Below are 14,762 nucleotides of genomic sequence, written 5' to 3'. Positions count from 1 at the left end.
CAGAAATGAAGTGGTGCTTATTTTAGATGGATAAAGGATAAATTGGATTTTGAATAAGGTTTTTTGAGGGAACATAGTATTTGGGGGCCTTAATCATTTATTTTGCTACTATTCTAAAATCTAGATGAATGTAGGTATAAAATTAATGTATTTGTGAACTAGAAGGGTTAATTTAGTTGATTCATATATTGAAAGTTTCAGTGTCAACAATGTATTCGCATTTTGATATTTGAAAAACTAAAAAGATAAAGCTAAAGGGAGCAGGTGGGCAGGGGTGAAGGAGCTTGGCTCCTCCTGCAGTGTTATTTTTGGGATCTACATATATAACAGTGCTGTAAAGATCTTTTCCATTTGAAGAAAGAATCATTTTGGACATAGTGCTCAATGTTGTAGTCCTTGTTCACAGATAAATGAGTTGTCTTACCCATGAAATGGAGGGGGAACAATTTGGGTTTGTTTTTTGTTTTGTTTTGTTTTTAAGTTGACTCCAGCCATAATAAGGGTACTTCCCCCTCTGGAGATAAAATACAGATTATAGGAATATTTACAAGCATTTTGCAATTTCTTAAAAACTGTAATTATAAAAGTATTTAATTTTTTTCAGTTTTGCATGTCTTTGCTGATTTACCGTTTATTGCTATTCTTATTTCATGATCACAGCTCTAACAATAGTCTTATTACTCTACTGATAAACACTAAGGTGCCTGAGGACTGGAACTATTCCCAAGATAATAAAGGTTTTACTCTATTTCTGTTATGAAAGTAGCATTTCATTAAAGCTGCGTTTTTAAGTTCTGGGCAGGATTCTCAGTGTTGAACCTGATGTGTGGCTCTCAGCAACTCAGGGCCACGAAGGACTCTGGAGTCAGAACCACAGGGAGGAGAAGGTACCAGGGCATCAGGAGGTAAAAGGGTGAGATTCAGCAGTGAGACAAATTCAGAGAGCAGCTGAGAGGGTTCTGCGGCTCCCAGGACCCAGACACAAAACTTCGGACCTCGAGGTGGTTGTGGAGTCGCTCTATCCAATGCTTTTCAAACTGTTGGAACAGTCCCTGCTTCAGATGGAGAGGAAAGAAAGCCAGAGTGCTCCTGATTGTACCAGTGTCAGCCAGCACAGCTTTCTAAAACATCTGTTTCTGTGTTGGGGTTATTTCTGAAAAAGGTTCTGCTTTGCTAAAGTTAAAAAAAAAAAGTTGAAGACTACTGATAGAGGATGCCACTATTGTCTAATAATCTAATTTTTAGGTGAGGCAGCTAAGGAACATGAGACTTCTGAGTTTGCACAGTGGGTAACAGTAGAGCTCTTTTCTGGAAGTTGAGGGAGATTACAGAATAGTTGTGAGTCCTAGAATTCTGATACCAAGACAGGTGAAACTCTCCGCACCAAACCTAGAACCTGCCATTTTGTGGGAGGGTCAGCTTACTTAAATTTCAGGAGGTGTTTGTTCACTGCAAAGTTTGAGATGCTCTTAAATTAGGTAGGAGGAATAAATCATTTCATTAAAAGATGAAAAATGAAACTAGTCTTTGCCTTTTTAATCTCTTGTTGTTGTTGTTTATTGTACTAAATTCAAAGTAAAATATGGAACCATAACCAAAATACATAATTGAAAAATGGAAGTCAAAATGTCATTGCCTGTCCACTTGTTTCGTTTCATATATCAGCTATTTTGGAAGTAAACTGGAGAATTGTATCTTACGCTTTTTATTTTTTAATTTTTTTTTTTCCCTAAGAGTACAGGTGGGTTGGTGAGGGGGTAAAGGGGGAAAGAGAATCTTGAGCAGACTCCCCGCTGAACAGGAGCCCAACCTGGGGCTCAGTCTCCCCATGACTTGAGCCAAAATCAAAAGTCGGACCCTTAACCGACTGAGCCACCCAGGTGCCCTGATTATATCTTATGCTTTGATGTGATACATGTTTTAATACTCAGAATGGTTTAATTATTTTGTTCAAAAACTGGCTTAATTTCATGATTAATGTTGAGAGAGATACTCTTTTTTTTTTTTTTTAAAGATTTTATTTATTTATTTGACAGACAGGCAGCTAGAGAGGGAACACAAGCAGGGGGAGTGGGAGAGGAAGAAGCAGGCTCCCAGCGGAGCAGGGAGCCCGATGCGGGGCTCAATCCAAGCACCCCGGGATCATGCCCCCGGCCGAAGGCAGACACTTAACGACTGAGCCACCCAGGCACCCCAAGATACTATTTTTAAAAAATTTTATGTGATTTCTGAATTGGCTCATGTTCTTATACTAGAATCTTGATCCTTTGAGCCAAATTTGCTAGTCTTAATCTGTTTTCATTAGCTAGAGCTGTTGTAAGAAAAGGCCCTACGGGAAGAACAGAATTGGCTTAGTAATTGTGCTCATTCATCCGTGCATGTATATAATATGACTGTTTTCATTTCTGATGTTGCGGTTGAACTGGATCAAAAGCAAATAAATTTTTATATCCTTCATGCGTTAAGTCTGTGGCTCCTGTCACTCTGAAGTCTTTTTTTTTTTTTTGTATATCTATTTTCTTCTAGGTGAGGAATTTTAAATTGGAACAGGAACAAGAAAAAAACAAGATTTTGTCAGAAGCACTGGAAACTCTGGCCACCGAGCATCATGAATTAGAGCGGTCTCTGGTTGAAGGCTCCCCGCCTCGCAGCATCCTCAGTGAGGACGAGTTCTATGATGCGCTGTCAGGTAACTCTACCAAAGCCCACCACCTAAATGTCTGCTGAGAGTAGATGTCGCCTGCGGTGTCCGGGACGGGGCTGCTCAGATACAGCACTACCGCTCCCCAAACGGTCTGTCTTTCGTGTTGTGTTACTGAGGCAGGAGCCTGCAAGTTGGGCATGAGTCTGCCTATGTTGATGGTGTCTGCTAAGCTAGAGAGGGAGTGCTGTTAAAACTCATGAATTTGATTTTTTTTCCTTTATTCAATGACCGTTAAATACCTCCTTGTTGCGAGTGCTATTACGTATCTCAGGATAAAGGGACAGTTTCTGTCCTCAGAGAGTACTTTGTATCCTCCAAGGATACAGATGAGTAACACGTGGTTACAGAACCATATGCTGAGTGCCAAAGTAGAGGTGAGACCCTGGTGTGGCTGGAGCACAGAAAAGCGCTTAAGTTTGCCTCAGAAAAACATGCCAAAACACTGATAAGCAATGAGCGTGGACTCCATTGTCTCAATTGGAATCCTGCCTCTGACATTAGCTGACTGTGTGACCTTGGACAAGTTCTGTGACCTCTCAGGTTCTGTGTCGACACATATTTAAAATGGGGGTAAGTATATCCATTTCAACAGGCTGAGTCAGGATTAAATGAGCTCCCGTGTTTAAACTGTGTTTGGGACTGGGCCTGATTCGTACTAGGTGCTCCAAAAATAGACACATGTGGGAGCTAAGACTGACTTGGGAGGGGATGGCCCACTAAGTAGTTTGGACCTTTGAGGAATTTACTTCAGAGTTTTTGAGGTAGGTGTGGGTAGGGAGTGGCTGGAGATGGGTGAGGCTGAGAACAAGTCTCATGTGAGGAAATCAAGTTCTTACAGAATAGATGGATGTACGCAATTAGCGCTCCCATAGAACTTGACCATGGAAGGAGGAGACCCGGTCGATAGAGAGGGAAAGGATCGCATTCAAAGTAGGAGATTCAAGGAAGCACAGTGAGAGGTAATAGAAATGAGAACTAAAGAAGATCGGGTTGAGGAAATTAAAAGTGTGATTATCTAAGACAGGGAAAATGGTTGTTTGGTGGTCTTTTGGAGAAGAGATTCGTTATGTAAGATAAACAGAGCAAATAAGACCTTTATTGTGGGAAGCGTGATATAATCAAAAGAATGGGAAAAGTAATTTTAATAGCCAGATTTTGGAATAATTAGAGAAAAGATTATACTGATGATGATGTTGTCACTTAGATAAGGCATTTGTGAAAGCAGTGATTCATTGGGAAGAAAAAGTGAAGCTAGGATTTGAAAGCAGTGGGATGAGTGACAGGGAAGGAAGTATTTAACATGAATGAGGGAGGTGGGAGGAGAGGGGGAATGACATTGGAGGCTGCAAACATTTTTTCACACCTACCCTGTGTCAAGTCCAGTAGTGTTGTCTTTTGTATTCCTTCCATTTGGGACATCCAAAAGGGAAGATCACTAGAGGGATCATAGGATTAAATGCAAAGATGTCTGAATATAAAAGAGCCCAGACACTTCAGCTCATCTTTTGTGTGTTTTTTTTTTTTTAAAGAGAAAGAAAAAATTTAATGTTCATTAAGAAAAATTGCTATAGGGGCGCCTGGGTGGCACAGCGGTTAAGCGCCTGCCTTCGGCTCAGGGCGTGATCCTGGCGTTATGGGATCGAGCCCCACATCAGGCTCCTCTGCTATGAGCCTGCTTCTTCCTCTCCCACTCCCCCTGCTTGTGTTCCCTCTCTCACTGACTGTCTCTATCTCTGTCGAATAAATAAATAAAATCTTTAAAAAAAAAAAAAAAAAGAAAAGAAAAATTGCTATAAATAATTCAATATGAAAGTACGTGCATTACCCAGTGAAGTTTTCCCATCACCCCTTATCCTAATTATGCACTCTTGGAAGTTCTTACTGACAGCCTGGCCTTTTTAAAGCAGTCCCCTATATATGTGTATGTTTTCATGTGGCTTTGTTTCGTTGTGAATCAGGAGTGTAAGTAGCTGTATGATTGTTCCGGACCTGCATTTTCATGTAACAACATAACTTGGAAATCTTTCCCATTGGTAGTACAACTTTAGCTCATTCTTTCTAAAGGTTGTGTACAAGTTCGGGATATGATTCACCACTGTTTTCTTGATCGTTCTCTTCTTGATAGACATTTAGCAGCTGCTGTCATCTTTCTGCTTCTCAGTCATATTTTAGCACTCAAAACACTCTCCAAAATCCTCTCCTCTGGGAGGAAGAGGTAAAAAGAACTGTAGTCCCCAGGTGAGGACTGGCAAATACATCACAGCTGAAGTGCCAATTCAGATTGGTTTGCAGTGCTTGCTGCTTTATGGTTTGCTGTGTTGAGAAGGATCATGAGGCTGAGTGGGAGTGTCTAGGTCAACCAGCATGTTCTACCATGGTTGTAGAAATGAAGGAGAGGAACAGGTGCCATGCCTTTGCTTCTTCCTGCCCTAAATGACTCACCTGAGTTGTGTTACATTTGCCTGAACAGAGTGCCCTTTCTGTGGCCACTCCTATTTCCTACTAGAAATCTTGAAAATCATTTGATGCAGTGTATAACTGCATTAAAGTTAAGAGCCCGATGCCCTGGGTTCAAGCCTTGGGCTGCTGATGACCTAGCCATATAATTCATTGAGATCATAAAAGCCATCATTTGGGAATGACTTCATCTTCTCACTACAATCTTTGCACATCAACTTGCCCTCCTGCTTCCTTCTTCCTTTCTGTTACAAAAGAAGAAATGTCCCTCCTCAGTGAAGAGCCATCCGCTCCTCATTTGTTCATGTACCCATCTCCTTGTACCTTCTCAAGAATTTCTGTTTGGTTATTGTTCTTCCACCTTCCCTTTCAATACCACATCATTTTAAATACTAGCCTAAAATTCCTGTAATAGTTTCCTGTTGCTGCTATGGCAAATTACTATGAATGTGCTTGAACAGTACAGATTTATTTTCTTACAGTCCTGGAGGTCAGAAGTCCCAAAGTCAAGGTCTTGGTTAGGGCAGTGTTTCCTCTGGAGGCTCTGGGAGAGAATCTATTTCCTTGCCTTTTTTGAGTTTCTAGAGACCACCTGCATCCGTTGACTTGAGGGCCCATCCTTCATCCTCAAAGCCAGCAGTGGGACATCTTCCAGGTCCTCCCTCTGACTCTGACTTTTCTCCCTCACTTTTTTAAAGGATGTTAAGGATTACAGGGGGCCCACCCAGGTCACCCAGGGTATCCTTCACATCTCAGGGTCCTTAACTCAGTCACATCTGCAGAGTCCTCTTACTATGTAAGGTAATATATCCACAGGTTCTGGAGGTTAGGACATGGACATTTTGGGGGACCATTAGTCTGACCACCACAGTTCCCAAATTTACATCTCTAACCCTGACTTCTTGTTAGAGACTTATTTACTCAGCTGTCAGCTGGATAAATAAATGAATTTTGATCTTTGTCCTAGACCCTCCTCCTCCTCCTGGAGTTTGCCTCATTTTAGTAAATGGCATCTCCTTCCTCTTCTAAAGCCAGAAACCTAGGAGCGGTTTGTGACATTCATGTGCCACATCCATGAAACCCAGCCTAAAGCTTGTCCATTCTATTTTAAAATCATACCTCGAAGCCATGTATGTTCTCTTACTATAGGGTTAAAAGGTAGGCTCTGGGGCTGGAGGCTGTTGATAAATTATGGCTCTACTAATTCCTGTATCCTTTGGAAAGTTACTTCACTTTTCTGTGCCTCATTTCTTCATCTGCAAGTGAGTCAGGAGCTTATGATAAATATTTATACTTAAAACAGCGTCCCGCACACTGAGCTCTCATTATCACCTGTGCCATACCCATTCCTGTCCAGCCTCTTAACTACCATGTTTCCAGCCTTGCCCTCCTGAAATTCACTCTGTATACACCATCCCCAGTGACACTTCGTAGACACCTCATTGCATTCCCCTGCCTAAAATCCTGTGGTGGCTTCTCATTGCATTGAGAATAAAAATCAGACTCCTTAACAGGCCTTCAAGGCTCTTGACATGGTCCACAGTTTGCCTGTGTTCTCAAATCAGTCTTGTCCCCTTACTCCCTTCACTTACTGCATTAACCACCCCAGCCTTCCTCCAGCCCTGAAACATGGTAGTGACAGCAGGCTACTAGTTGTGGAATTAAATAAGACCAAGAAAAAGTATGCAAACCTACGCTTCATTTAAAGCTTATTTTTAATTGCAACTCATAGTAAAAGATTAAATCAAGCTAATATTTAGAAGATGTAAAAAGATTTTGAAGATTCTTAAAATATTTGTAAATTATTTTGGCTAAATGTTTAATCGTCTTTTTAAAAGTTGCTTACAACTTCTGTTACTTCCTTTAAAATAACAGGATAATTTTGTTTGTGTAGACCTAAAGGCCATGTGACTTCCTGTTTTCCCTTAGCTACTTTTCCCTTATCAATCTCTTTAGGTTTTTGCAGATAAGCAGGATCAATGAAAATCTAATACAGTGGGTGAGACAAAACCTTGATTCAAGCATACAGTAGAGCCTGATTTTTCCAGAGCTATGGGATTGCTTGATCATTTTTACATCATTTTTCAAGTATGCTCAGTGACTAAAAATTTCATAAAATTCCATGAAGCAAATAGATTTCTTATTCACAGTTTGGTTGAATTCTGTTGTGTAACATGATTTAAAAGGAGCGACATCTAATTTTGCGTGTGTATGTGTGTTTAAGAAAAGAAATGAAGTGGTTATGTTGAGTGAAATTGCTGATCTTACTCTAAAGTGATCACTTCCTGGTACAGGGGCTAAGCCAGTCATGCACACTGAAGCAACAAGATGTGAGGAGAAACTAAAGGAAAACTGGTTCTGTAGAAAAGACTGTTCTGCAAGCAGATGAAGTGTAGACATAATAGAAAGAACTACTTTAGGGAAGAAGAGAGTGAGTCCTTCACATTCCTACCCTTTCTGTTCCACTTTTACTGTATTGCTAACCTCTTCTCCTACCAGAGCTCTCAAATACCTCTAAATTACCTCCTCCCCAGAGTAGTCTTTGCTGACTCCCCCTGGCAGAATTAATCATTTCTTCTTTTGTGCTCCCTCATTGACACCTACCTCTTCATGATACTGTGCTGGTCTCTGTATGATCACGGCTACCCTATCTTCCTAAATCCCTGAGTTCCTCTCTGAATGTTGAACGCAGGTTTTGAACAAATGCCACTGGTATTTCTGTCCTCCCTAAAAATATATTGGTATTCAATACAAGCACAAGAGAATCAGTCAGTAGTGCTTGCTGATTTCATACAGTCTGCACACTCCACTGTGGATTCCGTGTAGGAGAGGACGGATGGCAAACAAGGGGTGAGCTGGGGTGAGGTGGTACTAAAAGACAGAATTTATTCTTGAGGAATTTACAGTCGGCTGGGGCTGTGAGACCTGCTCACAGAGAGTGGGGTGCATGGGGGAGGATGAAAAAGTAGCTGGGGGGGGACAATTTGGGGTGCTTGACTTTGTGAGTCTCTGATAATCTTCTAAGGAAACATTTGTTACCAGTAAAATAATTTTGTGGCTGTTATTGTTCAGAACTGGTCTGACAGAGATAGCAGTTTCACCAAATTCCTGCCTTTTAAATATTATAACTTCAAAATATGTTGGTTTTCTTACTGTCTGTTCATTTTCCTTTTTAGAAACATGTTGAGATCAGTTGCTCAAGAAAGGCTTTCTTGCTAGGTTTTCCTCTTAATGCTATTTTGGTCGAAATGTGCATGAATAATGCATACAATCCAATAGTGTAGACTGGCAAAACCAATAGATAGTTATGTCATGATATTGAAGACAGTTTTAGCAGTTCTCAGCAGTTGCGAGGGTCGGTGCTCATGTCTTTTTAAGTCAAAACTTGTAAGATGGAAAGTGGTAATATAACGATTTGGTTTCGTCTGGAGGAGACTAACACAGAACCAGTTACGACCTATGTCAAATAAAGTTTAATCCAGTAAGTACTACAGGTCATAGTGGAGAACAAGTGATACCATCTCCACTGACATTTTACATCTAGAAAACACAGGGTCTGACCACGGTGGTCACTACTGTCTCCTTCTACAGTTTATTTTTGAAGTAGCTGTCCATTTCTTCTCTGGCCCTGTTGTGTGTGTCTTTACTGTAGTCTGCACCTGCCTAGTACTTGGCAATAACACCCACCTCTATTCCTAGCACCCACTCCTCTTTTGTCCCCCCTCCCCTTTTTCTGACAGTTAGCCCTACTGCCTTGTTCTTGCTCTTTTTTCTGGTTATTAAGTTTTTGTGCATTCCTTCCTTATCTCCTCGGCAACACTACCTTCCCCTAAGGGCAGAGACCCTGTATTAACTTTTGTATTTTCTCTACTGCCCAGTACAAAACATACTAATTAGTTGACGTGATATACAGCTAATTGAGTGTTACAGAATATGGCTGTTACTAAACACCTTCCGTTTGTAACATGAAGAAATATTCTGGAGAAAATCCGAGGAGTGGCAGGGGCTCTTCATCTGAGTTTGTGTTTGTAGCATTTTAAAAAACTCTCCAGCGGCTTACTTATATGGTGTATGTGTTGTCAGTAAACACTGCTGAATGTAATTTATCCGTGGATTTCATTAAGCAGATACAACTATGAATGCCCGCTGTGTGCAACGCACTTTGTTAGGCACAGCAATACCAAGATAGGTAAGACCTGGTCCATCAATCTGGGGGGTTCGCAGTCGGTGAACACATGGAGATACAGTGTCAGTGTAATCAATGTACAAGGGATCTGGCCTCCAGCCCATCCCAGCTGCTCTCCGACACCAGACCTTCAAGTTTGCCTTTCTCAGGAACTATGTCAACACCATTCTCTCCGTTATGTATGGCCCACAGTTTGATGCCTGTCTCCTGTCTTTGGACCCACTCTCAGAAACCTTGATCCCAACATTGAAACATTGACTGCCCCGTATCATCTCCATTTTTTAAAAAGAAGATTTTATTTATTTATTTGAGAGAGCAAGAGAGAGAGTGAGCAGGAGCAGAGAGGGAGGAAGAGGGGGAAGCAGACTCCCCTGCTGAGCAGGGAGCCTGATGAGCTCCATCCCAGAACACCAGGATCATGACCTGAGCTGAAGGCAGATTCTTAACCGACTGAGCCACCCAGGTGCCCCACATCATCTCCATCTTTACACCACTCCTCACTCCATATGTACCCTCATGCCCCTCCTTTGAGGCCTAGCTTGCTTGGGGCAACATGGGATCAGTTCCCTGCCTTTCTCTCCCTGCGTTGTACTCAGCTGGCAGAATTCTGGACCATCCCTCTCCCCCTTCCAGCCCCAGTCCTCAAGGGACGAGGTGAAGCTGGAGACACATCGAGGGCCACAGCGGTGGATCTGGCTGTAAGCCCATGGCCGCTAAAGTCCATGTTGTGCCCTTTGGCGGCCCAGCAGTCCTACTCCATGCCTATAGTCCATTGCTTTCACATACTACTTTCGTGCTTATGTCAACTACAACTTCTCATACCACCTTCTCCATCCTGCACCATCTGAGGCCATTGTTTATGTTACTGAGAAACTCCTCATGATTCCACTTTTGAAGCCATCACACACCTGGCTGTGCCCATATGTGTACATGTTCTGCCTTCTCTGCTTTGTGTTGATGAGTGTTATGTCCCTAACTGAAACCACCCCCTCCATTTGTGCCTGGGATCCTCCCCCCACAACACACACAGTATCTACAGGCGGACATCTGTGCAGCCCCTCCTCTTTCCCAGGTAATCGGTTATTCCTTGTTCCGATCGGCTGTCTTATCTTTACAATGCTAAATCTTATAAAAATACCTCTGATCCCACATTACCGTCCGTTCTTGCCATCTGTCTTGTTTATGTTCCCACCACTGCCTGCAGTGCTCTTGAGCAGGTCACCACTGCACTGCCCTCCTCTGCCTAATTGAGTGGTTCTTTCTCTTTGTCCTCTTTCTTGACCTCTCACCAGCACTTCAGGTTGTTGATTACACCCTCCTTCTTAGAACATTTTCTTTACTTAGCTTCCAGAATATCACATTTGATTTTCTTTCTCTGTTTCCTTTGCCAGTCCTATTGCATCTTTCCAGCTTCTGATATTAGAGTGTCGCAGGGGGCAGGCAGGGAACCTCTTTTCTGTCCACACTTATCTCTAGGTCCTTTGTGCTCCAAGTGTGGTCTGAGGGTTAACGTCAGCATCACATGGGAGCTTGTTGGAAACAGAACCTAACGTCTCAGTTCAGACTGTGTGAAGAGAAATCTGCATTTTTTCCAAATCTGTAGGTGATTCATACGGACATTAAAGCTTGAGCAACATTGCCTTAAGTGGCCCCATGGTGGTCCTGTGCCTTTAAATATTGTCCGTATTCTGATAAATTCGTAATTTTGTATCTCCAGCCTTTGTCTTCCCCCTGAATTTCAGACTCATGTCTATCTACTTGGCATGTTCACTTTAATGTCTAAGATAGTTTCTACATGTCTTAAAATGTCCTGAAGAGAACTCTTGCTTTCTGCTCAAAGCCTGCCCTTTTTGCAGTCTTCTGCATTTTGGTAGATGGAAGATCTGTCTTTCCAGGGGCTTTGGCCAAGGCTGGGGACCTTTGACTTCTCCATCACAGACGGTTTTTTGTGCGTCACATCTACCTCCAGTCCATCAACGAATTCTATTAGATGTACCTTCAAAATGCATCGGGGGGTACCTGGGTGGTGCAGTTGGTTAAGCGTCCAACTCTTGGTTTTGACTCAGGTATGATCTCAGGGTTGTGGGATCAAGCCCTGCATTGGGCTCTGCACTGAGCGTGGAACCTGCTTGTGTTTCTTTCTCTCCCTCCCCCTCTCCTGCTCCCCTCCCGGCTTGTGCTCTCCCTTTAAAAAAAAAAAAAATCAGAATCTGGCCGCTTGCCATATTAGACTCTTATCACCCAGACCTGCGCCCCCGCCATTTCTTGCCTGGGTTGTCAGTGTGGCTTTCTGAACGATCTCTGCCTGCAGCCTTATCTCCAGAAGTGTTCTAAACCCAACATTCACAGCGATCATTCTGAAACATGAATCCGTTCACACCAGTTCTCTGCACAGAACCCTCCAGTGACTTTGCTTCTTGGCTGGAATAAAAGCCAAAGCCCTACACAATCTAGCCCTCTGCCACCATTCTGAAGTCTGCCTCTGTGGTCCTCACTTCTGTCCCTCTGACCTCAGTGCTGGTTCTTCAACTTGCCAATCATGTTCTCCCTCAGACTTTTTCTTTTTCAGATTCAAGTTAGTTGACATATAGTGTAGTATTGGTTTCAGGAATAGAATTTAGTGATTTTCACTTACATACAACACCCAGTGCTCATCACAACAAGTATCCTCCTTAATGCCCATCGCCCAGCCAGCCCATCCACCCACCTCCCCTCCAGCAACCCTCAGTTTGTTCTCTATAGTTAAGAGTCTCTTATGGTTTGCCTCCCTCTGTGTTTTTATCTTTTTTTTTCCTTCCCTTACCCCTTTGTTCATCTGCTTTGTTTCTTAAACCCACGAGTGAAATCATATGATATTTGTCTTTCTCTGACTTATTTTGCTTAGCATAATACCTTCTAGTTCCATCCACATCGTTGCAAATGGCAAGATTTCATTCTTTTTATGGCTAAGTAATATTCCATTTGTGTGTGTGTGTGTATCACATTTTCTTTATCCATTCATCTGGTGATGGACATCTGGGCTCTTTCCATAGTTTGGCTATTGTGGACATTGCTGCTATAAACATTGGGGTTCATGTGCCCCTTCAAATCACTGTTTATATCCTTTGGATAAATACCTAATAGTGCAATTGCTGGGTCATAGGATAGCCTCACTTTTAGCTTTTTGAGGAACCTCCATACAGTTTTCCAGAGTGGCTGCACCGGTTTGCATTGCCACCAACAGCGTAAGCGGGTTCCCCTTTCTCCACATCCATGCCAACATTTGTCGTTTCCTGAGTTGTTAATTTTAGCCACTCTGACCAGTGTGAGATGATGTTGTGGTTTTGATATGTATTTCCCTGATGCCGAGTGATGTTGAACATATTTTCATGTGGCTGATAGCCATTTGTATGTCTTTTTTTAAATTTTATTTATTTTTTAATATTTTTTTATTATATATGTTAGTCACCATACAGTACATCCCTGGTTTTTGATGTAAAGTTTGATGATTCATTAGTTGCATATAACACCCACTGCACCATGCAATACGTGCCCTCCTTACTACCCATCACCAGCCCCTCCCATTCCCCCAACCCCCTCCCCTCTGAAGCCCGCAGTTTGTTTCTCAGAGTCCATAGTCTCTCATGTATGTCTTTGGAAAAGGGTCTATTCATGTATTCTGCCCATTTCTCAACTAGATTATTTATTTCTGGGGTGTTGAGTTTAATAAGTTCTTTATAGATTCTGGATACTAACCCTTTATCTGATATGTCATTTGCAGATATCTTCTCCCATTCCGTTGGTTGCCTTTTAGTTTTATTGATTGTTTCCTTCACTGTGCAGAAGCTTTTTATTTTGATGAGGTCCCAATAGTTCATTTTTGCTTTTGTTTCTCTTGCCTCCAGAGACATGTCTTGTAAGAAGTTGCTGTGGCCTAGGTCAAAGAGGTTGATGCCTGTTTTCTTCTCTAGGATTTTGTTAGTTTGCTGTCTCACATTTAGGTGTTTTGTCCATTTGGAATCTATTTTGTGTATAGTGGTCCAGTTTCATCCTTCTGCATGTTGCTGTCCAGTTTTCCCAACACCATTTGTTGAAGAGACCATCTTTTTTCCATTGGGTACCATTCTTTCCTGCTTTGTCGAAGATGAGTTGATCACATAGTTGTGGGTGCATTTCTGGATTCTCTATTCTGTCCCATTGATCTGTTGTCTGTTTTTGTGCCAGTACCATACTGTCTTGATGATTATAGCTTTGTAATACAGCTTGAAGTCTGAAATAGTGATTCCTCCAGTTTTGGTTTTCTTTTTCAACGTTGACTATTTGGGGTCTTTTCTGGTTCCATACAAATTTTAGGATTGTTTGTTCCAGCTCTGTGAAAAATGTTGATAGTACTTTGATAGGGATTGCATTGAATGTGTAGATTGCTTTGGGTAGCATAGACATTTTAACAATATTCTTCCAGTCCATGGGCATGGAATGTTTTTCCATTTCTTTGGGTGTTCCTCAGTTTCTTTCATAAGTGCTCTGTAGTTTTCAGCATACAGATCTTTTACCTCTTTGGTTAACTTTATCCCTAGGTGTCTTATGGTTTTAGATGCACTTGTAAATGGGATCAATTTCTTGATTTCTCTTTCTGCTGCTTCATTATTGGTATATAGAAATGCAACAGATCGCTGTACGTTGATTTTATATCCTGCGACTTCATGATTTCATGAATCAGTTCCACCAATTTTTTGGTGGTCTTTTGGGTTTTCTACACAGAGTATTGTGTCATCTGTGACTAATGAAAGTTCAACTTCTTCCTTGTCAATTTGGATGGCTTTTATTTCTTTTTGTTGTCGGATTGAGGCTGGGACTTTCGGTACTATGTTGAACAACAGTGGTGAGAGTGGACACCTGTGTCATGTTTGTGACCATAGAGGAAAAGCTCTCAGTTTTTCCCCCATTGAGGATGATATTAGCTGTGGGTCATATATGGCCTTTATGATGTTGAGGTATGTTCCTTCTATCCCTACTTTCTTGAGGGTTTTTATCAAGAAAGGATGCTGTATTTTGTCACATGCTTTTTCTGCATCTATTGAGAGGATCCTCTCATGTGGTTCTTAGCCTTTCTTTTATTAATTTGATGCATCATGTTTGTTGTTTTGCAGATATTGAACCACCCCTGAAGCCCAGGAATAAATCCCACTTGATCATGGCAAATAATCCTTTTAATGGACTGTTGAATTTGATTAGCTAGGATCTTGTTGAGAATTTTTGCATCCATGTTTATCGGGGATACTGGTCTGTAATTCTCCTTTTTAGTGGGGTCTTTGGTTTTGGGGTCAAGGTAATGCTGGCCTCATAGAATGAGTTTAAAAGTTATCCTTCCATTTCTATTTTTTGGAACAGTTTCAGAAGAATAGGTATTTTAATTCTTCCTTAAATGTTCAGTAG

The 14,762-nt window shown here is 41.7% G+C and overlaps 1 protein-coding gene across 12 annotated transcripts in view; it reads left to right on the top strand.

Moving 5' to 3' along the window:
* OSBPL1A (oxysterol binding protein like 1A) overlaps window positions 1–14,762 on the top strand; it is a 241,083-nt gene that overhangs the window by 147,152 nt on the left and 79,169 nt on the right. For all 12 annotated transcript variants that reach the window (XM_034643241.1, XM_034643244.1, XM_034643243.1 and 9 more), the window contains one exon: window positions 2,527–2,689. In XM_034643241.1, the coding sequence (XP_034499132.1) occupies window positions 2,527–2,689 (163 nt within the window). The remainder of the gene's footprint in view (window positions 1–2,526; window positions 2,690–14,762) is intronic.

This window comes from Ailuropoda melanoleuca, chromosome 14, assembly GCF_002007445.2.
Source record: "Ailuropoda melanoleuca isolate Jingjing chromosome 14, ASM200744v2, whole genome shotgun sequence".
NCBI lineage: Eukaryota > Metazoa > Chordata > Mammalia > Carnivora > Ursidae > Ailuropoda > Ailuropoda melanoleuca.
The sequence above is the reverse complement of the archived record's forward strand: the minus strand, read 5'-3'. Positions and strand labels throughout refer to the sequence as shown.